The sequence below is a fragment of the Alosa pseudoharengus genome, unplaced genomic scaffold, assembly GCF_046254945.1.
Source record: "Alosa pseudoharengus isolate Yale_2024_CS ecotype anadromous, Long Island Sound unplaced genomic scaffold, YU_APseudo_1.1 YU_APseudo_1.1_scf_23, whole genome shotgun sequence".
Taxonomy (NCBI): Eukaryota; Metazoa; Chordata; class Actinopteri; order Clupeiformes; family Clupeidae; genus Alosa; species Alosa pseudoharengus.
In genome coordinates this window covers 9,051,672-9,079,134 of record NW_027468685.1, presented here as the reverse complement: position 1 = coordinate 9,079,134, position 27,463 = coordinate 9,051,672, and the positions used below count along the sequence as shown (strand labels likewise).

Genomic DNA, 27,463 nt, shown 5'->3' with positions numbered 1-27,463 from the left:
TTACTAAGCATTTTACTAAGCTGTTGTGGTTTAAAGACACTCAGAGGGGTGGTTAGTGAGAGAGAGGGAAAATGCAGAAAGTGAGTCTCAGGACCAATATGTCTTGGGGGAGTAGTGGGTTTAGTTTTGTCACAGGACCAATATGTTTTGGGGGAATAGTGGGTTTAGTTTTGTCACAGGACCAATATGTTTTGGGGGAGTAGTCGGTCTAGTTTTGTCTCGGGACCGTTATGTCTTGGGGGAGTAGTGGGTTTAGTTTTGTATTCAATTTCCTTTATGCTAGTGTAGTCTTCTGAAGCTTAGGTTACTTATCCTGTCAACTATCAGTGCAAGAAAATCCAAAAAACAGGTTTATTACTGCAAGGCTAGATAAGAAAAGACTAAGAAATTGTTACAATCCCTACTAATTTTTGCTCACCCCAGTGTAAAAAGGCTTAGGCGTAAGGTAAAGCTATTTGCTGTTTAATTTATTTTGTTGGGGTTGGCATTCAGAAGACTACAACTTACCCCAATCCCCTTGAAGACTGATTGAATTATTCTGCTGTACGCTGTTTTTAGTTTATGTGATTTGTACTTTAAAAAGTGTTTAATCATGATTCATTGCAGAAAGAACAGTAAATACTTACTGTTGTAGGTATAATTGCTAAAACACAATGTGTGTATAAGGTTGTAATACAGCCTACTGTAGTGTCACCTTTAGTCTATGTTGACAGACTTGATTGGATATTGACTCCTTTCTTAGCACAATGGAGATGGATACCAGCATGAATGACCTTGGGAATTGCACCAACGACCTTTGTCAGTCAGTGTTGCACCAACAACCCTAGAGAAACTCATTAACAGGGTCAGTCTCCTTCAGACACTTAGCTTACGTGTCATTCTATTCGCTTTGGAAGACGCTTTGGATAAAAGCGTCTTCCAAATGAATGAATAGATGTAATGTAACTGTCATATTGGGGGTGGTCTCATCTGGCCTGTGGAGGACATGCGAGGTCGCGTTGGCCGGTGAAACTGTAGGGAGAGGGATCATATGGCTCAAGGCATAGTGCAGTCTCAGCACAAGCTGCTGGCGGTGGCCTCTAAACCTGCATGCAACAGGAAGCACTAAAGAAAACACACACCCAGGGGAGACGTGTCAATAGCCACCTGAAAGTAGGTCACTAATGGGTAGAATGCCATTGTCAGTAATAGCTTATGAAGATGTGTGGAGATATCGTTCCAAAGAAGACTACAACATATTAAGTGCGTAGTTCATGTTAAAAATGAATCTCATTGCCTACTTACATGGTGAAAAGTATGGTATGTGTGTTGTTTAATGATGACTATTAGGGACGCACCGATTGTGAAATTCTGGGCCGATAGTGATGTTTAAAGTAACAATTTTCGCGATGCTGATATTCTGATGATTTCTGATTTCTTTTTTTTTCTTCTTTATTTTCATTGTGAATCCCCATACCCTTTAGTAACGAAGAAACACCGCGTAGCTATCGCGTCTGGTGTAGCAGGTTCCATTGATTACAGTGGAAGCTAATTGTTAGCAGCAGACACTCCGTGAACAAAGCGCTGCAGTTAAGTCCCCGGTGTAGCCTGGCCGTAAGCCTCTGCAAATGTCACTGGATGAAATCACCCAATTAGGATTGAGTGGAGCATGAGTCAGCACAGAGGGCAAGTATTGTTTTTCCCCTGTTTCCCCTGTTTCTCATACCTATATGTCTGCTCTCTTTCTGTCTTTCCGTCGGCCTCCATCAGAAACCCAAACAGGTGACGTGCTATCTCCTGTTCTCCCTGATCACAGCCGTAATCGGATCCCTACAGTTTGGCTACAACACGGGTGTCATCAATGCTCCAGAACAGGTCTGTGTGTGTGTGTGGTGTGTGTGTGTGAGAGAGAGAGAGAGAGAGAGAGAGAGAGAGAGAGAGATAGAGTTTGTGGTGTGTGTGTGTGTGTGTGTGTGTGTGTGTGAGAGAGAGAGAGAGTTTGTGGTGTGTGTGTGTGCGTCTTTGTATGTGTGTGTGTGTGTGTGTGTGTGTGTGTGTGTGTGTGTGTGTGTGTGTGTGTGAGAGAGAGAGAGTTTGTGGTGTATGTGTGTGTCTTTGTGTGTGTGTGTGTGTGTGTGTGTGTGTGTGTGTGTGAGAGAGAGAGAGAGAGAGAGAGAGAGATAGAGTTTGTGGTGTGTGTGTGTGTGTGTGTGTGTGTGTGAGAGAGAGAGAGAGAGTTTGTGGTGTGTGTGTGCGTCTTTGTGTGTGTGTGTGTGTGTGTGTGTGTGTGTGTGTGTGTGTGTGTGTGTGTGTGTGTGTGTGTGTGTGCGTTTCCTCCTCTCTGACTACCTATAATTAGCCATGTATAATGGACAGCAATTCAAATGCAATGCCTAGCTAAGGCCTGGCATGTTTTTATTTTATTTTATAGTTTTGAAGTCTGAAATAATCAGCTGTAATAAGTCAGCTGGTCTCTCACTCCTGCGCCCTTGTGATTGGTCCTAATGCCTGTCTGTCATGTTGTGTGTCAGAAACTGCGAGCCTTCTTCAACAGCACCTGGGTGGAGCGCTATGGGAAGCCCATCGAGCCAGGCACCTGCACCATCGTGTGGAGTCTGGCGGTGGCCATCTTCAGCGTGGGTGGCATGGCCGGGTCCTTCAGTGTGGGAGTCATATCCAACAAATTCGGCAGGTTGGTGCTAGTGAATTAGCCTGGAGTTAAAGGCATCCTACAGTATGCTAGTTTTACATTTTGATAGTAGACTAGACGGATCGTGTGCCTTCTACAGCTCTAACTTAGTCTATGTAAAACCAGCCTTGCAACTTGCACTCCCCCGATTCGGATAATCACAAATTGTGTTTCGGCAATTGTGCAATAGCCTTCTTGTATTAAATTGTGTAATATTACCTTGTCAGTTTGCATGGCTCTTCGAAAATTATCTTTGAAGGGTGCTAGCCTTTAGTGGTATTTTATGACAGTTGTGTAAAATACAAATACTGCAGGGGGAGCTCAGTAGCAAAACATTTTTAAAAATTAGAGAAAAGGAAGTTGGAAGGAAAATTAAAATGTTGCTCTATACATGTATTAGAATTGATTAATGACTTGGTTAACTTTCCCTGTTATCCCAATCTGCTCATTGCATTTTTTCAGCAAGAGATCTTACTCAAATTAGCTGCATGTGCAATGATTGCTAAATGCCCTGAAGTTATTTGGAAGTTAATTGTCAAAGATATTATTGTAAGATGAACCAATCCACCTATGACTTTATTGTGAAACACTAGGAAAGAGATCTGTGATTATTGCTGAGGGAGAAATAGAGCTCTGGCTGTACTCCAGCTTTATTGTGCTGTAGTATTTCTTAGGCACTCTCCCCAAAGTGTCCGTCCCCATCACCATCACAGTGCACTCTTACTCATTCGGTTGCCATTCTCTCTGGATGCTCCCTTTTACTGCCTTACACTCATGCGTGTCCTCATCGCTCCCCTCTGTCCTCATCTTACATCATATTCTCAACATGGGTTTACCTATCAGCACATTTTCATCATGGGTTTATCTATCTGCCCATTTTTAACATGGGTTTATCTATCTGCCCATTTTCAATTTGGGTTTACCTATCTGCACATTTTCAACATGGGTTTACTGTATCCATCTGCACATTTTCAACATGGGTTTATCTATCTGTATTTTGTTCTGTATCTTTGTCTATCAGGATGGATTTTTTTGTGCTAGAATCATCTGTCTTTTCTTTATTCCCCTTTTTATCCTCATTGCTTTCAAAAGCATTTTGTATCATTGTGTGCTAAGATGTATACTGTACTTGGACATAAGACAAATGATGCTCATTTTGTAATTCAACCCACCATCTGTCTGTCTGTCTGTCTGTCTGTCTGGATGTGTCACTGTCTCCTGTGCACAGGCGTAAGGCCATGTTCCTTGTGAACATCCTGGCCCTGATTGGCGGTGCTCTGATGGGGCTCTCTACCCTCTGCTCCTCCTTTGAGATGGTCATCGCTGGCCGCCTGGTCATCGGCCTCTTCTGCGGCATCTTCACGGGCCTCACCCCCATGTACGTGGGCGAGGTGTCCCCGACTCCTCTCCGCGGGGCGTTCGGGACACTCCACCAGCTGGGGGTGGTGGTGGGAATCCTCATTGCCCAGGTAGAGCTGCTTCGACACTGTGGTTGCTGTGTGGTCTCTTTGGGGGTTGCAATGGCCTGTGTCCACTGGTATTAGTAGGATGCTAAGCAAACTGGTTAGATACAATGTGAAGTTGTCTCAGTTTTCATGCTGTTTCATGTCTTACAAGTTACATTATTACCAGCCATATTTCTACAACATTTCCCAAAAATGTTGAATGTCATAAAAATGAAATATGCCTTCAACCTTCATGTTTTTAAATACTTGCATTCTCTATATTTTTTATTTCACTGATATCAGAACGTTTCAGATTCATTAATGAAATATTAATGAATCTGATTACTGATCAACACTACTTGGCCCTCCTCCTGCGAGTAGTAATCTGAATGGTCTTGAATGGTGTTTCTCCTAGATCTTTGGTCTGGAGTCTCTGCTAGGCTCTGAGCTGCTATGGCCGGTGCTGCTGTCTCTGACGGTGTTGCCCGCGGTGCTGCAGTGCATCCTGCTGCCCTTCTGTCCCGAGAGCCCCCGATACCTCCTCATCAACCTCAATCAGGAGGAAAAGGCACGCAAAGGTGAGGACATATCAGAGACTTTATAGAGATGGAGTTGGTGCATGTGCAGTGAGCAAGTTAACACGTCTTTTGATAACAAGTCTTTTCATTACTTTTGCAGTGTTCCTTGAGTGATTTTTCTATCAGATATTTGCACTGATTAATTCAGATTTAAACATGGATTCACGTAGACTTTTAAATTCGTATTAACATTTTGTGGGCGTGGTAATTTAAGATGGCTTCCAGGCTAGGATTTGCGTCATGACCTTCCTATCAGGAATTCCAAATCTCTCCCCATTCATTAGGAGCCTGATCTTAATTCTGAAAGGATAACCAAACTCAGTCACATATTTTACTTACTTGCATTCTACAGTTGCATTCAGTTACAGATTCACTGTGTTCACTCTATTTTTACTTTCTTATGGACTTAATCATTCTTTCCCTCACTTATTGAGTTGGTCATTCACACACTTTCCTGACACCTCATGGACTTGGCTACGCCGGGTCCGCAACTGTAGCGCTCCATTTGCGAAGCATAGCCACAGAGAGGGTTAAAGCGGAGCGAGAGGCGCAAACGTTCAACAACTTCCGCGTTCGATTTTTGCAAGGGTGAGGGGGGGGAAATCCCCCTTTATGCAGACCAGAGTAAACCCTCGCTGCACTAATGTCAATGGAGATTTGTGGAATTTTACCAATAAATTGGTCATTATGTCTTTCTGGATTTGTTGAGGGTTTTTTGGAAAATTTTGTCATAATCTGTAAGTGTTTGGGATCATTTCAAGACTAAAAGTGTAATTTTTTAGCGTTCGGATTTGTAATAAAATAACCTGATCAGACCATGCTGTTGCCAGTTACTGTCCGGTTGTTAGCATGCTAGCTAGCCTCTTAGATAAGGTAACATTTTAAACGGAGAAGTGTAATTTCTTTGAAATGACAACTAGCTGAATAACATTACTGACATTAGTTAAAGTGGATATTTTATACTCAAGTGAATTTGCAACAGACGCAGGTCGTCTTCAAAACTCTACACTTTTTGCGTCTTCAAGCCCCGATGGCGGGGTCGCCGTGTAAACGAAAGGCACTTATGATAAAATATTTTGTCGTCTTCCTTCGCAATCGTCCTCGTATAAACGGCCCCTGAGAGAGAAAGTTTATTTAGTGACGTAGGGTGACACTCCCACTTATGCAGACCGGAACTGTCCCGTTTTGCTCCCATAGTAACGAATTACGTTGCTCTAACTTGCTAGTAACCGAGCATAGATATATATACTGACTAGATGTCGCCTTCGGCTTCTCAGCATGCGTCAACACCGCCGCCATCTTGTAGCGGGGATCTGAAGCTCTAAACTAGTTCTCCCGTATTGTCAGTGTTACCTATTTAGCGACGTTTGGCCATCCCCAGCGACAGAAAACCTTTTTAGCGATTAGCGACAAATTTGGGAACTTCTCACAATGATGGCAAACTCGGTTTCGTTGTTGTTGAAACGTAAGAAAATCACTTTTCTCATGGCTTTGTCATTTGTGAATTAAGCTACATCTCGTTTGCCCATAGCATTGGCCCATGATTAAAAAAGTAATGACTGACGTATGAAGTAGCAGACCACGTTAAAGCACGGAAGTAAATGTTCTACAGATCTACAGATCAGCAACTTCTGGTAAGATTACAATTTACACGAGTAAACGAGACGAGAGGTATGTGGCCTCAACCAGAGCCTGTCTACGGAGAGTCTGTTTACTTTCATTGTATCGAACCTGGTTGCAGTTCACTCATTGTTCCTCTAGGGGCCGCCGCTAGCTAGTGCAGAATGAATGGGAGTCTATGGGGCTAGACGGGTAAAATGTATCTTTATTATCGTCAAAAGCTTAGTTTTCTCTAGACTCGACCATAAATACATACCTGTCAGTTGGAACAACCCAAAAAACTAGATAATTGCTTGAGATTTTGACGATTTATGGTGATTTTATTTTCGCTAGATCTTTGCCTAGATTGACGCTAATGCATTATAGAGGAGTTGGCCACCGCGGCAAGATGGCGTCTCGATTGACGCATTCGTTCCAATGAACAGCAGTCGTCAAGGCGACATCTAGTCAGTATATACAGTATATCTATGGTTACAGAGAATGTCTAATAAGGGGAGAACTGCCACTCTCTGAAAACTTCCGGTTTCTGAACTGGTTGCAGTTTCTTCTGTGGTTCCACATGAAGGTGCTCGTCCACGAGTGCAGAATGCATGGAGGTCTATGGAGCTGTACCCCTCAAAATCCACTTTTCTCGGGGAGGCAAAGAAAATACACTTATATTTTTTAAAGTCACTTTATTGTTCTTAAAAGCCTTTCAAATGTGTCAATGACATCATTCATTAGCACAACGACCCAACCTGTAAGAAATCAAAAAGACATAAGTACTCGTTCATTCAACTTTTGACCTATGACCCATGTTGAAGTTATACAAACTACAATCAAATCTGAGATTTGTCAACGACAATCAGGTGAAAGAGACCATTTTAGCCGTCTAGCACCATTGACTCCCATTCATTCTGCACTCATGGCGATCGCCCCCAGTGGAACTCTGGTGGAACTGCATCCAAAATTCGGTACAATGGGAGTGACAAGGCTCTCCGTTGACGGGCTCTGCTAGTAATCAAGGATCTTTGATAGCCAGTTACATTGATTATAGACCCTTTCAACAATAAAAAAAAAAACAATGCTTGAACGTTCTATTTGGTTCCCAATCTACTTCCTCTGCATTAAGATAACATATGGAATGTTAAAACGGAAGCCTTGTGGGGCCAACTATGATGCTGATAATGGAACTCTCTTGAAAGGGTCTATTCACCTTATTCAGCCCCGCCCATTTTTTTTAATTCCACGTTGTCTTTAAACTTCCGGTCGGCTAGCTACATCTAGTTAGCTTCATTGAGAAAAAGATAGAGAGGCTAACTTTGGAGGAAAACGACAAATGCCATCAGGAGGTCAGACTGCAATATTGTACTTCGCTACCCAAGGCTATTCAGCCCTACAGAGTGGGAAGACGATGTGGCAGTGGCCGCTGTATCATATGGAGAAACTCGCAAATCCTTATCTCTTTGGTAACTATGGTAACTAGTTTAGAAAATCATTACAGAACAGCTGCTCCAAAGTCAGTGTTTTCCAAACTTCAGATTGGAAAGGTGTATAACAAAAATCCTAAATAAACGTTCCTATGTCCCTATGACCGTTAGGATGACCCATAACATATGATGCCAGTCATCTCGATAGAGCTCTGTTATCTCAATGTATCGCAATGGATGTGCTGCTCAATCGGAAGTTCGGAGACAATGTGGGCAAAGCTAGCGCCCCCCATGTTTGCGCGCGGAATAAGGTGAATAGTGGAATCTAATTGATGCAGCAGACGCTGCGTGAGCTGAGTGCTTCAGTTACGCTCCTGGTGTAGCCTTCCTGTGTCACTCCCTCCCCTTCTTTACTCCCGCACTGATACCTAGGAGGTGTTGTTTGTCTAGACTGAGGGAGATAAGAACTTGTTGATCTGAGAAGTGAAGTAGAGCCCAACACAGCAGGTGCTGTCACTTGCCTACAACCTCAGTAGATGAACAGAATGAGTGATCATTCTCTCCTCTAAACCTCTTTCACTGTTAACAACTATACTGGCATTTGAAGTACCCAGTTAACTCACAACAATAACAGAGTCCACTCTGGTATTTTGCATTACATTTAGCAGACACTCTTTTCCATAGTGAATTAAAGTGCACTACAAAAAACAATTCCCTTTCTCTGTTTTCTTACATCAAGAATATGTGACTAAGATGCTAGCGACAATACTGCTACATGTACATGTAGATGTTTGATGTATACACTAACAACAATAGATGTTCACCTAAAGCTCCTGTCAGATAAAAAAGTTATTTGTTCTGTGTTGGCCAACTCAGGGGCACACTAGCGGCTGACCCTGGGATCAAACTCACAACCCTCTGGGGCTTTCAGATAGGAAGCAATATGTGCTGCGTTCAGCACGAAACAGTAGTCGCCACCGCGCGCCGAGGGCAAAGTTCAGCATTGTTGACTTTTGACTGGGTGTGTGCGAGGGCTAGCTGAATGGCAAGCTGGTGCTAGCGCTGCATTTGGCTCAGCGCAGCAGCAAACCAATTTTGCGCTGTGCAAGTCATTGACAATAATGGGTTTCAGAGCGGAGTGGTGCCGTTGTCGTATCCTATGTGTAAGGCGCTCTCCGCTGTTCCATGTGGAGACTCAGACCCCAAATCACTAGGCCACCAAACATCATGTCTTCATACAGTTTCATGGAACAACTTGGTGCCTGACTGACATTATTGTGTTTCGTGTGCTGATTCTTTACGCGTGTCCTGCTGTTTGGATGGCCAGCTCTGGTGCGTCTACGTGGCACGGAGGACGTCAGCAAGGACATGCAGGAGATGAAGGAGGAGAGTGTGAAGATGGCCATGGAGAAGAAGGTGACCATCGCCGAGCTCTTCCGCACGGCCGCCTACCGCCAACCACTCCTCATCGCCGTCATGCTCCAGCTCTCCCAGCAGCTCTCAGGCATCAATGCGGTGAGTGGACTACAACTCCCATCATGCACCTCCAGTGGATGAGATGGGGTTTCCCGATGTCCATTGCGACAACCCGTAACTTGTGAAATGATGTCACTTCCTCGTAAGAAGCATTCCGGTTTGCGTTTACGCTCATCCCAGCGCATGAGTCAGGAGAGCATGGTATTCACCTCGAGTAACGTGCGTTGTCTACCATTTGTTTTTAGCAACATAGCAACATTGCTAGCCACTTTTACCAACACCAACGGATAAACAACACATTCCACGATATTCCACAAACAACAAGACAACATAACACATACCTTTGAGGCATTGGAATGTGTATGAGTTATTGAAATGGACATTCACATTTGCTAAGCAGTAGAAAGAAGAGTAAAATAGCACTTAAGAGTAAAATAGCTACTTAACACAAACACAGGGCGCAGCCATCTTTGTTTTCAAGTCGGGGACTGCAGTAATGGTAATGGTCTGGTGCATAATGGCTGCCATGCATCACCCAGGTGGTTGCTGCACATTGGTGGTGGTTAGTGAGGTTCCCTTTTCACTGTGAAGCACGTTGGATTCCTTGATAAAGCAGTACAAATGCAAGTTGTTGAGCCAGATGTTAAGTTGACCCAGAGTTTTAACTCTTTTATTTACGCAGGTGTTCTACTATTCCACCGGCATCTTTGAGTCTGCTGGGGTGAAGGAGCCCATTATAGCCACTATCGGAGCTGGTGCTGTCAACACCGTCTTTACCGTGGTGTCTGTAAGTACATAAGGTTTTCTACGTGAACTTACACTGTGTGTGTGTGTGTGTGTGTGCGTGTGTGCATGTGTACGAATAGTGAATATATATATACACTACCGGTCAAAAGTTTGGGGTCACTTAGAAATTTCCATTCCACTCCATTATAGACAGAATACCAGCTGAGATCAGTTGCATTGTTTTTTTAATCAGGGCAGCAGTTTTCAGATTACATTATTTCTAAGTAACCCCAACATTTTGACCAGTAGTGTAAATTTTTACCATTATGTCCTCTCCCTGTTGAGATAAGTCTAAAATGAAAACACACACGTAAACACACTCAAATGACACATTACACACACTCAAATTATCTCCCCTTTAAATTATGTGTGTGTGTGTGTGTGTGTGTGTGTGTGTGAGTGTGTCTGTGTCTGTGCTTGAAGCCACTTTGTTTGACTAACTAGGTTCATAGCAATGCATTGTGGAATAGTGTTATTGTAGTAATTGTTTTGTTTTGTTTTCAGCTCTTTTTGGTAGAGAGGGCGGGACGCAGGACTCTCCACCTCGTCGGATTGGCCGGCATGGCTATCAGTTCCCTTCTGATGGCCATAGCCCTCTTTTTGGTATGTTCCCTTGTCCATATCACACACTGTCTTGGCACAGTAGTTCTTAAAACAAATGTGTTGAAAATAACACAATTTCTCTATCTCTATGTCTAGATAGGGTCAACACAAACTGTGTTGTTTCTAACACATTCGTTGTAAGAGTGTATGGATCAACCTCCCTTTTCTTTCTCCCTCTCTCTCTCTCCGTCTCTCAGAAACACATCGAATCCCTGAGCTATCTGAGCATCGTGGCCGTGTTTGCGTTTGTGGCGTTTTTCGAGCTGGGGCCCGGTCCAATCCCGTGGTTCATCGTGGCCGAGCTCTTCTCCCAGGGACCCCGTCCAGCTGCCATGGCCGTGGCCGGCTTCTCCAATTGGACCGCCAACTTCCTGGTGGGAGTCAGCTTTCCCAAACTGGAGGTGATTTCTTTTTGAAGACTCCCATCTGTCTACATGCATCTCAGTGTAATTTATCATCCCCGTCATTTAGACATGATTGTAATGTAATCTAAGACATGAGAAATTAGTGTAATTAACATAAATGATTAATGATTCATCATAGCTCTGTTTGAGTCATTAATGAATAGCTGCTTGAATAATTGATTTTTAGAAATATTGAGCAAAATTGCTACCGTTTTGAGACCGAGTCTTTTTCGGTATGTGTAGCTGATTTTAATTCTCTAGAACTTTATTCATGCATATGCATATGATGTTATAATAAAGATGTAATATAAAACAAACTGTACAGTATATACTGGTACATCTTGCAAAATGCTCTCCCATCATTGTAAATCAGCTGTATCCTTTGTATTTGTCTCACAGGAGTTGTGTGGCCCCTACGTCTTCATTATATTCATGGCCTTCCTCATCCTCTTCTTCATCTTCACGTACTTCCGTGTGCCGGAGACGAAGGGCCGCACATTTGACGAGATCGCACAAAGCTTCGGCGGGGCCTTGGCTCCAGTCGACCCGTCTGGCGAGGCCCCGCCGCCGGGAGATTCCACGGCGCCGTCTGACTCGCCCGCGAAGGAGAAGGTGCCCCTGATGGCTGCCAACGACGTGGGCTCACCGGGGGAGGACAAGACATCCTCCACCACGCCTCTGCTGGCCGCGTCCAGCTCGGACTCAAAGCCCACTGAGGCCCCGGCATCAAGTGCGAAACCAGCACCTGCCCCAACCCCAGCACCTGCCCCTGCCAAGCCCGCGGAGACGACTTCAACCCCCGCCAGCAAGCCTACGGCGAAATCACCGGTGGAGACAGTGACGCATGTCGCCACAGCTCCGGCTGCCAAGCCGGCCGCAGAGGCCAAGGGTCCAGCAGAGGTCCAGAAGCCGACTCCACAACCAACAGCCGAGAGTAAAAGTCCTGCCCCTAAACCAGCAGAGACCAAGAGCGCTGCTCCGCAACCAACTGCAGAAATGAAAAGTCAAAGTCCTACATCCAAACCCGGAGAGACCAAGAGTGCTGCTCCGCAACCAACTGCAGAAATGAAAAGTCAAAGTCCTACATCCAAACCCGGAGAGACCAAGAGTGCTGCTCCGCAACCAACTGCAGAAATGAAAAGTCAAAGTCCTGCATCCAAACCCGCCGAGACAAAAAGTCCTGCTAAACCAGTAGAGGAGCCAAAAGCTGCCACTCCAAAAGCCCCAGAAAAGGAGACCAAAAGTCCAGCAGCGCCATCTGCTCCAGCTGAGACGAAGAGTGCTACTCCTTCTAAACCAGATGTCAAGAGTCCAGCCGCACCTCCTGTAACAGAAGCTAAGAGTCCAGTCGCACCTCATGTAACAGCTGCACCTCCTGTAACAGAAACTAAGAGTCCAGCCGCACCTCCTATAAAAGAAGCTAAGAGTCCAGCTGCACCTCCTGTAAAAGAAGTTAAGAGTCCAGCCGCACCTCCTGTAACAGAAGCTAAGAGTCCAGCCGCACCTCCTGTAAAAGAAGCTAAGAGTCCAGCCGCACCTCCTGTAACAGAAGCTAAGAGTCCAGCCGCACCTCATGTAACAGCTGCACCTCCTCTAACAGAAGCTAAGAGTCCAGCTGCACCTCCTGTAAAAGAAGTTAAGAGTCCAGCCGCACCTCCTGTAAAAGAAGCTAAGAGTCCAGCCGCACCTCCTGTAAAAGAAGTTAAGAGTCCAGCCGCACCTCCTGTAAAAGAAGCTAAGAGTCCAGCCGCACCTCCTGTAAAAGAAGCTAAGAGTCCAGCCGCACCTCCTGTAAAAGAAGCTAAGAGTCCAGCCGCACCTCCTGTAACAGAAGCTAAGAGTCCAGCCGCACCTCCTGTAACAGAAGCTAAGAGTCCAGCCGCACCTCATGTAACAGCTGCACCTCCTCTAACAGAAGCTAAGAGTCCAGCCGCACCTCCTGTAAAAGAAGCTAAGAGTCCAGCCGCACCTCCTGTAACAGAAGCTAAGAGTCCAGCCGCACCTCCTGTAAAAGAAGTTAAGAGTCCAGCCGCACCTCCTGTAACAGAAGCTAAGAGTCCTGCTCCTGCACCAGCTCCTGACACAAAGAGTCCTCCAGCTCCTCCTGCTCCAGCTGAGGCCAAGAGTCCTCCAGGTCCTCCTGCACCAGCCGAGGCCAAATCGCCCTCAGCAAAGCCAGCTGAAGATGGAGCCCCAACGGCAGGGAAGTCCAGCAGTTCAGCAGAAAAAGAGAAGGTTTAGGAGAAGAAACAAACAGGGGTACAGGGGTGTGAGATGAACTCAAGTAGGATTGCTGGTCCTGGTGTGTCATCCTTTATGTTTTGTAAAAGAGGAGCTTTTTGGACTCACAGTGCGGTCGGCGTGGGTCCAAGCAGCCGGACGTAAGGTGCAATATTGTAGTTATCCTACATTTTTCAACAACTTCTTTTTAATATGTCACTGTAGATGTGAATTCTGGGTTTGCTTTAGCGGTCTTACATTAGGTTAAAAAGGGATTTGTCCATTTTGTAGCCTTAAGTTATCTATTTATTGAAAGGCTTTACAACATGGAGCAATGCCAAAGTGTCGAAATGAACACACATAGACCTCAAGCATCCTTTTGTGTAACATCTTAATGTAAAAAAAAATTATTGGCTGCTGTCAGTGACCTAAATATATGACTATATAAATGTAGTTTTTACCATTGTGTTGCTTAAATCAGTTTCAGGTATGTTTGATACCAAAAAATATCAAAGCCCAGACATCAGAAGAAAAGGAAAAAGGATAGACATGCCTGCTACAGTATGATCAATGAGATAGATTATTATTTTATCCTTATCAGACCAACAATAGATAAATGAAAGCTCTTCCTCTCAAATAGTTTTGGCAGTGTACTGTACATTGATTGTCTCAATAATATAGCTAGATAATATGGAAAGTGACAATCACTGTAAATCCAAGGCAACAGAAAAGCACAAATTACTTTGCTTCTAGAAACCTAAATTAGGAGACATTTGCAAGATTAGCGTTTTGCTATAGAGCTACGTTTAAGCTTTTCTATAGACAAGCTAGTGATTAACTACCCAGTAGATTTAATAACGTAATTTAATTCCAGTCTTAGATCAGTAACCTACAGTAGATCAATTAGACATTTACATTGTATGATTTTGACATCTTGAGAACTTCAATTCTCTATTTGAAAATTATTGCTATTGTGTTGTGAAGTACTTCTGAATGGGGCCATCAGTGTCTTGCAAAGACTGAATCAATTGACTTGATGGGAAGTATTTTTTGGAGTGGTATTCTCTATAACACTTGAGTGACATTTTGCATCGGTTTGTATTTGCTTGCTCCGTGGGTGAATTCTGAATACCCCTTTGTGACACTTTAGACGTTCTTTGTGGAGTAATGTGATTCAGTGGGGAAAAAAACAACAAATCTGCTTTATTCGACAGCACATCTCTATTTTTTACCATAGTCCAAATATTGTGTAGATATGCCACACATTTTATTTATTTTTGCCCATATTGCTTAAATAGGATACATATATATATATATATATATATATAATAAATATAAATATATTTATTTAAAGTAAAAGTATTTATTCACAGGCACCTTTCCAGTCCACCTTAAAATGTGAAAAGGACCACAGTTGTGATTCTGTGTAAACGTATTGTGATAATGTGTGTAATGTGTTGCACTGACAGAAAATAGCAAAATAATCACATTCCCGTTGGAATCGTGTAGTCGCCTGATGTATTTCACCTTTCCTACAACAAAAGCAGCTTCTTCTGTCTCCATGGCAATCCCAAGCTAAAGTAACACAATGTAGGAATTATGCTTTTCACCCATTTTCAATGCACTAGGTTCCCATTTAGCACTAAGGGTTTTCTCAATTAATCTAATGGCAACAATAAAGGCCACGTCCCTACTCATAACAACACTGTTACATACCTGTAGTGCAGTACCAGCTGTTTCAGGCAAACACTGACAATGTCAGAGACTCTATTTTCCTGATTGTAAGTCAGTGTAGAATCAAAATGAGTTTGAAGCTGTTTTTTATTTTGTTTTGAAGTAAAAGAACTACATTGTGTTGCTTTAAACAATGTTTTACAACGCTTTAACACTGTACAGGAAATAGCCGCAGCTTGCCTCCCTAGAGTTCGCTGACTTTGGATAAGATCCAGCACGGATCGGAGGCAACGTTAGCCCAGCTGTGGAACCTTATGCATATATATAAAACCAACACAAACCTACTGTATAGTCTGGAGAAGAGTCGTCTGTACAGATTTTTACTCTTTCTATGTAACAATGCAATGACTAAATGTGAGCTTCTTTTCACTTTCCTTATTGTTATCATTTCAGTGGAATTATGGAAAAGGATTAGTGAGTGGAGGCTGGAGAGTTGGGAACAGTGTCATGAAATATTTATTTGTTTTATTTATTTATTTATTTACTTATTTATAATTTTGTTACTGTTGCCTAAAATAATTTCTTGGCAAGAGTTGTTTTTATAATTTTGTGAATAAATGTGAATGCATCTGAAAACAGGCCCTCCTACCTTATTTTATCAACAGAGTTAACTAAATTTATGTCAACAGAGTAAACTAAATTGATGAAAAGATGAAGGAATTTTGCATAGATACAGTATAAAATATGTCTGAAGTAACCTTTGTCTTTGGAAATGTTGTATCTGTTGCCTAACTGTTTCTTTTTTTTAAATGATTTACCATTAATCATGCGAGGACCTGCTCTTAATCACATACACTGCATCTTCAGCCCTGGCCCACACAAACATATTAAAGGGGTGGTTCAGGATTTTGGACATAGGACCTCATTTCCAAGTAAGCAAGTGTGATATTTATCAGTGGAGACCGTTTTCAACACGTTTCATCCAGTCCTTCTAATTGCAGAGTTCGCAGGTGCTAGGCTAGCGCAAGTCAACGGTATGTACTAGCCTGCCACTAAAAACAGTCTTACCCACTCCAAAGTACACCCGAGGCAAATAAATTATAACGCCAGACTATCGATGCAAATGTCTGTTTTGATAGTGTTATTTCTAACGTTATTCTATCCTTGCATTTCAACGATCGCATTACATTTTGAGGGACTAGTTTCTTAGCAGCGGCGGAATTATACTTGCTCCGGTTAGTAGTACTGCGCCGAAAAGTAAACAGTAAAGCGCACTCCAATGGGGATACCTAGTAGTAGCCTTGGTAATATCAGTCCGCCGCTGAGATGCAAAATTACTACTACCAACTTCAGGGACCAAAGTATAACTATTGCAACGCGATGCGAGGGTAGTTGTATTTCTCACACTATTCTATCAACACAGACATTTACATCGATTGTCTGGAATTTGCCTCGGGTGTACTTTGGAGTGGGTAAGACTGTCTTTAGTGGCAGGCTAGCACATACCGTTGACTTGCGCTAGCCTAGCACCTGCGAACTCTGCAATTAGAAGGACTGGATGAAACGTGTTGAAAACGGTCTCCACTGATAAATATCACACTTGCTTACTTGGAAATGAGGTCTTATGTCCAAAATCCTGAACCACCCCTTTAAAGTGATAATCCAAGACGCTTCATTTCACTGGGATTTCAAGAGATCGTGTTAATCTAGAAATGTATCATATACATTGGTATTAAAGGTGTTCTAAGAGATGTTGGGTAACATCACTTCTGTTGACGTTCAAATAAAACAGAGAGCTAGCTCACCACTCCCTCCCCTTCCCTCCCATGCAATCGAAACTCTCCTAAATGCGCATCTCGTCGATGATTGGCTGGAACAGTTTATGTTTTTATATTCCAGGCTGGACCAAGTTGATTGTGTTACAGTTTTTAGAGCCTGGGCTGTCCAAAGAGACCGCGCTTTTTTACGTTACGTTTTACGCGTTTTTTATTCAGGGCAGCTAGCAGATGGTGAGGTGATGTTGGCAGTATGTGACAAAAACTGTTTTACCTTAGAAACTGCGTAACATTGCTTAGAGCACCTTTAAGATGTAAAATCTGTATATACTCTTGTATTTACATGAAGCATATGTAAATATATGTGTATATACAGTAAACGGTAATAATGCTTTATAGTAAAGATCCAAATACAATAGATTCATATAGCCATAGCAGTTTTGGATAGGTTGCTTATGCAAACAGGATGAGAGTTGTTCGGCAAGTGTTAACAAGTTAATTAATTTTTAAGTTAGTCAAATGTTATAACAATGTTTCTTCTTTTCACCAGAGGATTTAGCATTGCTGTACTGAATTAACAAAAAAAAAGCAGTTCAATTTATTTGCCATTCGGCCTGCCCAGAGGAATAGATTGGCATTAGGATATTTACAGATAAGGACGTGATGTGAATGCACATCCGAGGTGTAATCAAGGATATGGGACCTTTGGCTGCAGAACTGAGTGGGAAAACAGAATAATAACTTACCACTAAAACTGGACCAGAAAGCTACTATGCCATTTGAATAAATTGGGTGCAGGCTGGCTTGTTTCAACCAGGACCCTTCGCTTAAAGTTGAGTTTAGAGCTACAGATGTACACGTGTTGTTTTCACTACCTACCAGATTCAAAAACATTTAAATGGACACGTGGACCGTTGTCTTGGTGACTCTCCCTTGTCCTTCATTTTGCCTTGTTTACATTAATGGTATCTTTATGTTGTATTTATTTTGACATGATGTCTTTATTTTGTGATTTTATTTACATTTGTACATGTTTGCATGCTTTTGTGTGTGTGTGTGCGTGCGTGCGTGTGTGCACCTGTTTCGTCTTTCACTCTGTGTAGAATGGATTAAGTGTCACTGACTCCTCGCGGCTTCATGTGCCTCTGTGCAAACTTTCCGAGCACTTTTTGTAATCTGTCGTCTGAATGTGGTGTGTTAAATGTATTAACCATCCTGTATGAGCCATATAGCAGGAGTTTACATTTACAGGTGATATAGTTAGATTCTGAGGAATGGAAGGGAAACTCAATTACTTCTATTTAGGAAGTATCGTGTGAGGGGGAAAAGGTCACACACTTTACTTGGATAGTCCACCAACAGCCTATCTACAGCTCAGATTATAAACAAATGATCTGTTGACAGTCTGTTAACCACAGGTTATGATTAAGGTTGAGGTTTGGAGTCGGGTTTGGTTAAAATGATGTTCAGTTATTGATCAACAATACATACTGAACTTGAATGTGGACAGATGACATGTTGAATCTATATGGACTGACTGTCCAGGTTTCTAAAAAAAAAATCGCTTGTCCTTTTACAGGGCTTTTTAATGGGAAAAGGGTATGGGAAATGGAAATTGTATGGGAAAAGGTCTGAAAAAATGTAATTGTTAAAAGGGCACTCATGTCTATGTTGTTTAATAAAGGCTGCATGTAAAACAGTCAAACTGGACCCAGTATGGTCATTTGTGCTGAAGATGCATTGTTTGGGGTTTTACAACCAATACCATCATGGCTAGTTCTCTGTCACTTGGAAATTCATCCATGATAGATAACCATTTGTTCTATCATCAGGTGACATGAATGATTGACAGAGAAATGTTCTCATCATTGATGAAATGAGGAAATGCTTGTGCCATTGTACCCATAAAATGTCATGCCAACATGAACTGTATGTGGAACACTGTGCATATCTATACTGTATCTAAAGTATACTGTACGTATGATACATATCTTCAGCATGTATATAGTACATGTCCTACTGTACTTATCCCCAGCAGAACAGACACCATTTTAGTGATCAAGATTCAGCTTTGCACTGCATGCTTGCATCAATATGTGTCCACCCATTCATCTAGAGGGCATTTCTGCAGTAAAATTCAGCTGTATCTATTCAGCGCCGATAAATGGAATAGTGTCTCTGTGCACTGTAAAAAATGAAAAGTTAGGGCTTTCCAATTTATCAAGGTATCGAGTATGGCAAGCGTACTGGGGGGAAAAGGAAAAGAGTGTCACATTTACTAAACCACAAAACATTAAATTAAACAAACTCATGTTTTTTTTTCTTTCGAACACAATGTTATTACGTTGAACTGATATATTTTGCCACAGCAATGCATTCATCCAACAGAATCATGTCAGATCAATGTGAAGCACCTAAGTACTGAACAAGTAAGGCAAATGAACACATGGGATGTCTTGATGTTACCATTTCATTGTGTTCCCACGAGCCTTTGCGAGAACACTGAGATATTCATGCAGCTAACAGTGTTGCCAAAAGTGTTCACATGAGTTTCTTAAACAGAGTTGAGCTTAGAGACCAGTAGAATTTGGAGCCGAGTTGTATCTTATGTTATACTTTGAGATGAACCATGCTTTGCATGCACAAAGTATCTTTTAGCATGCACAAAGTATCAGTGGTTCCCACGCTGGTGTTTTCATCCTCAATAAATGTTTCTTAATACTGAAATTCAAAGCAATCGTCCTTTAACATTGATGTTGCAATACTAAGTACATCTGACTTACCATGCCACCTGTATAACACAATAACGTTTGAAATTACATAAATACTTCATATAAACTTAATTTAATCAATTTCACTGAAATGACTTGATCAAATTGGGTTATCACAGCATGAATCAATTTTGTAAACGTAGACATTTCATTCATGTGCAACCGATGATAAAATGATCAAATCAAGTAATTCCAGCAGTTCTTTTTTTTTCAGTGTGGGGCTTTACAGATCCCAGAGCATAAGCCTATGACAAGCCGATTGAGCATTTATTCTGATATCTTGATATCAGGCATAATTGTCATGTACATGTGAGCCATTTTTGTCAACTAGTTAACTAGTGAGCCATGTTTGTGTGAACTAGTTAACTAGTGAGGGCCAAAATATGCACACTAGTTAACTAGCGGAAGCCAAAAGACTCACTAGTTAACTAGTGAACACATTTTGACATTGACCTACTCCAACTAGTTAACTAGTGAGGAGTTTTGCCTTCACTAGTAAACATGTGCACATTTTTGGCTGTCACTAGTTAACTAGTGAGACCCAAAAGCCTTCAACTAGCTGACTGGTATGCATTTTGGCCTTCACTAGTTAACTAGTGGACATTTCTGGCTCTCACTAGTTAACTAGTGAATCTAATATGTGTTCACTAGTTAACTAGTGGGCATTTATGCTGTCACTAGTTAACTAGTGTGCACAAACATGGCTCACTAGCTAGTTGACAAAAATGGCTTGCATGTTGGCCTGATATCAAGATATCAGAATAAATGCTCAAGCGGCTGGCCAAATTACATAGAAGTTAACAAGTGGGAATTTGACATTCAGTAGTCAGCTAGTAAACATTTTTGTACCTTACTAGTTGACTAGTAAAATATAGAAGTCTTTAAACTAGTTAACTAGTGCACATTTCAGTGTCCACTAGTTAACTAGTGAACATGCTGATCATTACTAGTTAACTAGTAAGATATGAAACATATGAACTAGTTAACTAGAGAGAATTTGGGCCTTACTAGTTAACTAGTGAGCAGTTTGGCTGTCACTAGTTAACCAGTTCACACAGAAATGGCTCACTAGTTAACTAGTGGACAGAAATGGCTTGCATGTACATGACAATTATGCCTGATATCAAGATATCTGAATAAATGCTCAATCGGCTTGCCATTTAAGCCTTTAAAATGACTCCAAAAGTACCATCTGTCTGAATATAGTCAGGTTGGTATATCGTCATGGGCAAGACATTGAAGCGCAAACATGAATGGGTCAGCCCAGTGCTCCCATATACCACACAATAGCTATATTTCATGCATGAGAATGTTGGTTGATCACAGACTTTGTACTTCACCGGCACACAAATCAGAGCCCTCTGTCCACTGTTCATGTTCACAGCCACCTGTGTCCTTTACACTCTTAAAACGAATGTGTTGAAAACAACAACTTGCGTTGTTTTTAACACATTCTTGTGTCCAGATAGGCACAACACAGTTTGTGTTGTTTCCTTTTTTTTATTTGTTACACAATGTGTGGAAAATAACACAACTTGCATTGAAAACAACACAACTTGCGTTGTTTTTTTAACACATCTCTGTGTACAGATAGGGACAACACATTCTTTTTAAGAGTATCTCTCTGTTCTGTTGCTTCATTCATTCACCTTCACATTTCTCATCGCATGTTGCCGAAGGATGGATAAGAGAAATCAATCTATTGACATACAGTAGTACAAGCCTGACAGAGCAGGCTGCACCAAATCTATCTTACTACAACCAACTGCCTCATGCCTATAGCACAAATGCCTTAACCACAATAGCCTCTGGTCAGTTGCTCCGCTAGAACAAGTGTAGGATTAATCAAACCAGACATGAGTCTTATAAAGCATTACATACACCACTCACTTGACCAACAGCAGCTGACTGTACTTAAATCTTTTTCATTTACGACCTTGCCATGTGACCTGCAGTATAAAATACAAGGGCATGTTTTTTGCACTCTTGTTTTCATTCAATTGATTGGATGCTCCCTAAGCTATACTGATAAAAATTAAAAAAAACAATACTGAGGAACATTGCGTAACAAGATCGTAGCTGATTCAAGGTTCTAGAGCTGATCAAGTCAAGTCAAGTCAAGTCATATTTATTTATATAGCACACTTAAACGCAATGTTATTGACCCAAGGTGCTCAGAAATAAAATAAACAGTAATAAAAACAAAAAATAAAGACATAAATGACAAAAAATACAAATAAATAAATAAAAATACATAATAATAATAATAATAATAATAATAATAATAAACAGATTATGATTGTAGATAAAAAATAAATATATGGTTACTGAAACTACTACTACTATAGGCCTAGAGAAAGATGTACAGTAAAGTTAGATGCCAGTTAATATAATGCAGAAAAGAAATAGAAATAAGATTAAATAAATAAAAAAGAATAAAAATAAACAACCAAACAAGGGGAGAAATTAATGGACATTATAGGCCAAAGAAAATAGATGGGTCTTTAAATTTGATTTAAAACTACTGATGGTGGGAGAGGACTTAATTTCTATAGGGAGATTGTTCCAGAGTCTAGGTGCAGCAACAGAAAAAGCTCTATCACCTTTAGTTTTAAGGGTTGCCTTTGGGACTGATAGAAGAAGTTGTGAGGAAGACCTCAGTGGCCTAGAAGGACAGTAGGGACTTAAAAGGTCACAGATATACTGTGGTGCCATTCCATTTAGGGCTTTGAACACAAAAAGTAAAACTTTAAAATGAATTCTGTAATTGACAGGTAACCAATGGAGTTGGGCCAGCACAGGACTTATGTGCATATGTTTCTTTGTTCCAGTAAGAAGCCTAGCTGCTGCATTTTGGACAAATTGAAGTCTAGCAAGGGTAGATTGGTTCAGACCTAAATACAGAGAGTTACAATAGTCCAGCCTAGATGTAACGAAAGCATGGATTACAATTTCTAAATCAGTATATGAGATCCAGGGCTTTAATTTAGCTATTTGTCTTAGTTGAAAAAAGCTTCCCTTAACCACACTACTGACTTGCTTATTGAAATTCAAAGAGGAATCTAGGAGAACACCTAGATTTCTGACCTCACTGTGGCAATTTACAGCCAGTGGCCCAAGTGCATTTCTTATCTTAGGAACAGAGCTGAGTGGACCAAAAATAATTATCTCTGTTTTCTTTTCATTTAATTGTAAGAAGTTTGCAGCCATCCAACTCTTTATGTCATTAAAACAGTTAAACAGGCTTTCCACGGTGCAGGAACTATCTGCTGTTAATGGCAGATAAAATTGATCAGGCAGAGATTCATCTGATCTGAGACTTGGCCAGTATATTGACCATAGTACTTTATACGGAGTGAACTGTCAAGAACAAGGGATTATGATGAATTGCACAATTTAATAATGGCAGTGCTATGTACAGTAGTGTTAAGTGCTGTTCATTTCATTTTACAGCAATACTGCAAGAGAGAGAAAGATTGTGGTATTGGGCAAACAACCCTGCACAATCCTCACCAGATTACCAGAGGATTACCCACTGAAGACCACAAAAAATATTGCACAAAAACAGTCCAACTGTTTACATATATTGCATAAACAATACAATATCATAGAGATAAAGGGCCTGGTGTGATGGAAGATTTTCTTCAGCCTGCAAAAAAATTGCAAGAGCAAATCTTGACTGTTCATGGATGGGACTGACATGACAGCCAGCCTATCAGAGGACAGCATAGTTGTAAGATTCTCCATAGCCCGCCTCCCTCATGTACTTCTCAATGTCCAGTGGCTCAGGTACACGGAGCACTGTGGTGGCATTTGCGCTCCTCTCTCCTGATTGGAGCTTTCTTTTGACTTCGGCCAATGAGGTGCGGCTTTGTGGGCTCCACTGGCAGCAGGCCTTTATGATGGAGTGGCTGTAGAAGCAAACAGCCATGGTTATTATTATTATTATTATTATTATTATTATTATTATAAGTTAGTTGTTTATGGCTGTATGACACTTGACACTGAATAAACATCTAATAATCAAACTACCAGGCTGCACAGTAACTTAACACTTTTTGCGGGTGGATCTGATGGATTTATTCTGTCATATTTTTATTCACACTTTTACTGAGGACAAAAAGAAGGCCTGCCGCTACACACAAGACCGAGTGGCTTACAGTGAATTGGAACAGTGTGCCGGTCGTCTGAGAGTGTTGCCTCTCTGAAGATGCTGAAGGAGCTCACTTCCCAGGACCCTTGGAAAAGGTGGGTCACCTAAGGGAGAGAAGAGGCATGAGTAAAGGTTAAAGGTTAAAGGACATTGATTTCGTTGATCCTATCTATTAGCAAGACCATTTCTCTTGCAAATTGGCAACACCCCCCGCCCCCCGCCCCCCTCCTGTAATTCAGTTTCAAATGATCCGCTGTTAAAGGGCACATTGAAATGACATGTTAATTAAATTCATTTATAAGCATGCATCATGGTATTGACAAGATGTTAAGAGATTGTGAGATAATCTATTGACGTGCTGATAAAGTAATCACCAAATCTCCACATCTTGACAGAAATGCAACAGCACACTATGCATATTACTGCATAAAAAATACAAGTGTTATGTTTGTTTTTTTATCATTACTACTATTTACAGTTTTATAATTTACAGTTGAAAGCCAGGATGCTTGAGTGAAATGCTACAGTAACAACTGACCCTGTAGTGACAACTGCTTATTGCTCAACATCGGGTTTGTTTGCTATGTGTATGACACATTCCATACGTACAATTCTCATGTAATTTACGTCAGCCCCTAGGCACTACAGACTCTATTCAAATAAAAAATAAAAAACACTGATTACAGGACAAGATATGCTATTCTAACAAGCTTCCTGACTGTGGGAACAGGAAATTGCTTTGTACACTCACCCAGGGTGATCATTTCGTATAAAAGAATGCCGAAGGACCAGCTGCAAGCAAACACACAAATACAAAGTATTCACTCATGGGGTGAAAACATACCTCTGGACTTAACGTATTAGACTCATACAAACTTGTCACATTTACATAATCTGATACTGGTCATAAAATTGAAGTACACAACTGCAGTTTTGGAGGAATTATTTGCATTTCACATGCAGGAAATGCAATATTTTGAACATTAAATAAACAGCATTGAACTACATAGTCCTACACTTCACATGCAGGAAATTCAATATTTTGAACATTAAATAAACAGCATTGCACTACATAGTCCTACACTTCACTGCAGAAATGCAATATTTTGGACATGAAAGTATTATTATTGCACTGTACTATTTTATCCCATAACTGCAGTTATTTTTGTAAGGGTATGTATGCATAGTACGCATAGTAGGAACAGAGAAGCATTGTTAATGTTTGATTGCATGGGCAGAGTCTCAGTGTTATATTACCACAGTTGCAGGAGTATCTGTGACATTGTGTTCGGTTCAGTCCAGAGGAACTTACATGTCGCTGCTTTGACTGACAGGCCGGCGAGCCAATGCCTCTGGAGCCTGCCACTTCTTTAATTCCATGTCCTCCAATGAGCCGGGAGTAGTGGGCTGGGACATCCTCCGGTAGGTGGGACCCAACCCCCATAGCTTGGCTGTGAGGTCCCGGCCAACCAGCACACTCCTGGCTCCGATGTTGCCATGGATACAGTTTTTGCTGTGCAAGTATTCCTTCATTGTAAAGAGAAGGTGGGATTATTGACATAATTCAACTGAATGCAAATTTCTAAACTGGTGACACATTTGACAGTTTTGTTGGGCGAACTATACAGTTATGCAGAAATGTCTGGGGCAATAATAGTTCATCGGGACGAAAACTTACCAAGGCAGATGCTATGTGTCCGCTCATGGTAAATATGTGTCTCTCTGTGATGTCACATGCTGACCCTTCTGTGGGGTGATCCTGAAAAAAAGCAAATGAGTTTCATAAAGTCAAGTCAAGTTTATTTATATATTATATATTTATAAAAGATGCAGGGATCAGAAAGAAGAATATCTATTCCTGTAATCCATTCACAAGGCCCAGGCACAAGGTACGTTTAGATTTCCCTCATAGTGATCCCTTGTATTTTCTGAGGTGTATTGGTTTAAACAGAGAAAAATGTTGTTACACCCTGCTGAGAGAAAAAGAGAATGCACCCGCAATCTCTCCTCTCTTTGTCATTTCCCCTTTAGTATTTTCTTCAGTAAATAAAGTATTGTTTTTATTAAACACTGGTCTCCATCTCCCTTTACTTTTCGGTAAACAAACCTCTCCTTAAAAAGGCAATCTTTATAACCAACATACACTTCAGCTCACACACATCAAGGTAGGAGTAGAGTTTGTAATGTTGTACCATCTAGAGTACAACACTAACATGTTCTCTGACCATAACCCATCCCTAATGGTGTGTATATTACTGTATGTAAAGTATGGTACATATAGATATTGCATAGTGCAGTGTGTCCCACCTGTCGACACCTCCAGAGGAAACCCAGCAGGTCTCTGTTCTCGAGCTCCTCGATCGCAGTGATGAGGGGCGTGCGGCTGAAAACCACACCCATTAGGCTGGGCAGGAAGGGGTGTGGCCCCAACTCAGACAGGAAGTTGGCGAAGCCCTGGAAAGCCTGGCGATCACTTGCATTTGCCGTTTCTGTTCACCAGAAGGAAATACATTTTGAATCATCCTTGGATTTGTTGCTTTCTTTTAATTCATTATTCCACTATCTGTTATCTTTTTATAACATAACATGAAATGTGAAAAGATTTTTTACATAAAAATAGAAAGTTGCTAATTTATCTACACAACACCATTATGTAAAAGCTGTCGCCTTTTTTCACCTTTAATGGAAAATAAAAAAACATCATTATGAGGAATTGTATGACTGCATTTCATTTTTACACTTGTGTCTAACGTCACAGGGCGTGCACCCACCTTTGAGCACCCTGAGGATGACGTCTCTGCGGTCCAGTCTGGCACGGTAGAGGGTGATGGCATCGTCCGCCTTCACGGAGAAGGACAGGGGCAGTGGCCGCACCACCTGGAAGGTGCCGTGCTGCCACTCAGTGGGTGGACGTGGTACTGCGGGGGCCGCAGCAGGGCTGCTGTGCCTCAGGGTGAGGACCTCATGCTCCAACGGGTTTAACTCAGGAGGAGCTGAGAGAGGGGGGGGAGAGAGAGAGAGAAAGAGAGAGAAGTAGAAATAGATAGAGAGAGAGGGATGGAGAGAGAGAGACAGAGAGAGACAGAGGGAGAGAGGGGAGGAAAGAGATTGAGAGAGAGAGAGGAGAAAAAAATATTTATTGTCTAGTAACATGTACCCTTTGGATTGATAATACAGTGAAGGATTCCATTATAGGCTCTATCTGAGTTGGGTTTGTTTTTAGGTGAGCCTGTTTTGAAGTTTGGCTAGTCCGACATCTTAGGGGTTGAACAAGAGTCTACAAAACATGATTTCACCATGGTCACTTATAAATGCTCTCAGGCAATAGTAGCATTTATGTACATCTGTTAGGAGGACTGGGAAGAGAGGTCACATAGCACTACTCTGCATGCGGGTACACACACACACACACACACACACACACACACACACACCTATAGGCTCACATGCACATACATAAACATACATAGTCACACATAAACACACACTTTCAATAACACACACCAAACACACTTTCAATGTAACACACACACACACACACACACACCCCCCCCCACACACACACACACACACATTTTGTGCACACTTTCTTGTCTACCTACCGTCAATCCCTTGCAAGTGCTGTCGGTCCCGTCTGTGGGTTGACGTGTGTTGTCGGTGGCCCTGACTTGGCCTGAGTGACTGACCCCGTTGTTGATGATGACCATCTCTGTCTCTGTGTGAAGCCGTATGATGGTTTAAGTGAACCGTCGTTGGTGAGCTTGGAGCGGGTTTCTTTGAGCAGCAGCGTAAAATGAGCAGGCCCAGGAACACGATGAGGAACATGCCCAGGAGCAGGGTTGGCACCACTATGAGCTCCACCTGGTAAACTCGAACCTCTA

The 27,463-nt window shown here is 41.8% G+C and overlaps 3 protein-coding genes across 3 annotated transcripts in view; 2 read left to right on the top strand and 1 right to left on the bottom strand.

Moving 5' to 3' along the window:
• The window catches only part of LOC143140430 (glyceraldehyde-3-phosphate dehydrogenase-like), a 227,536-nt gene that overhangs the window by 109,508 nt on the left and 90,565 nt on the right, over positions 1 to 27,463 (top strand). The gene's annotated exons all lie outside the window — the stretch shown is intronic.
• On the top strand, positions 747 to 13,230 carry slc2a3a (solute carrier family 2 member 3a). Its single transcript, XM_076301686.1, has 11 exons — positions 747 to 798; positions 1,658 to 1,854; positions 2,511 to 2,671; positions 3,897 to 4,137; positions 4,529 to 4,691; positions 9,048 to 9,235; positions 9,879 to 9,983; positions 10,487 to 10,585; positions 10,783 to 10,986; positions 11,389 to 11,616; positions 11,707 to 13,230. Exons 1-11 carry the CDS (start codon positions 747 to 749, stop codon positions 13,228 to 13,230), a joined length of 3,162 nt encoding a protein of 1,053 aa, XP_076157801.1.
• styk1a (serine/threonine/tyrosine kinase 1a) overlaps positions 21,726 to 27,463 on the bottom strand; it is a 10,276-nt gene continuing 4,538 nt past the window's right edge. The window contains exons 3-10 of the mRNA XM_076301319.1: positions 27,185 to 27,460; positions 26,354 to 26,575; positions 25,890 to 26,071; positions 25,261 to 25,341; positions 24,895 to 25,109; positions 24,334 to 24,374; positions 23,590 to 23,686; positions 21,726 to 23,340 (exon numbers count right to left, since the gene is read on the bottom strand). Of these exons, the coding sequence (XP_076157434.1) occupies positions 23,145 to 23,340; positions 23,590 to 23,686; positions 24,334 to 24,374; positions 24,895 to 25,109; positions 25,261 to 25,341; positions 25,890 to 26,071; positions 26,354 to 26,575; positions 27,185 to 27,460 (1,310 nt within the window). The 3' untranslated portion in view covers positions 21,726 to 23,144. The remainder of the gene's footprint in view (positions 23,341 to 23,589; positions 23,687 to 24,333; positions 24,375 to 24,894; positions 25,110 to 25,260; positions 25,342 to 25,889; positions 26,072 to 26,353; positions 26,576 to 27,184; positions 27,461 to 27,463) is intronic.

Excerpts from the sequence above, each read along its gene's own strand:
- slc2a3a (XM_076301686.1), top strand. The coding sequence starts at position 747 with ATGGAGATGGATACCAGCATGAATGACCTTGGGAATTGCACCAACGAC. Across the intron at positions 799-1,657 it reads GAATTGCACCAACGACCTTT|CACAGAGGGCAAGTATTGTT; the intron begins GTCAGTCAGTGT and ends AGCATGAGTCAG. Across the intron at positions 10,586-10,782 it reads TGGCCATAGCCCTCTTTTTG|AAACACATCGAATCCCTGAG; the intron begins GTATGTTCCCTT and ends TCCGTCTCTCAG.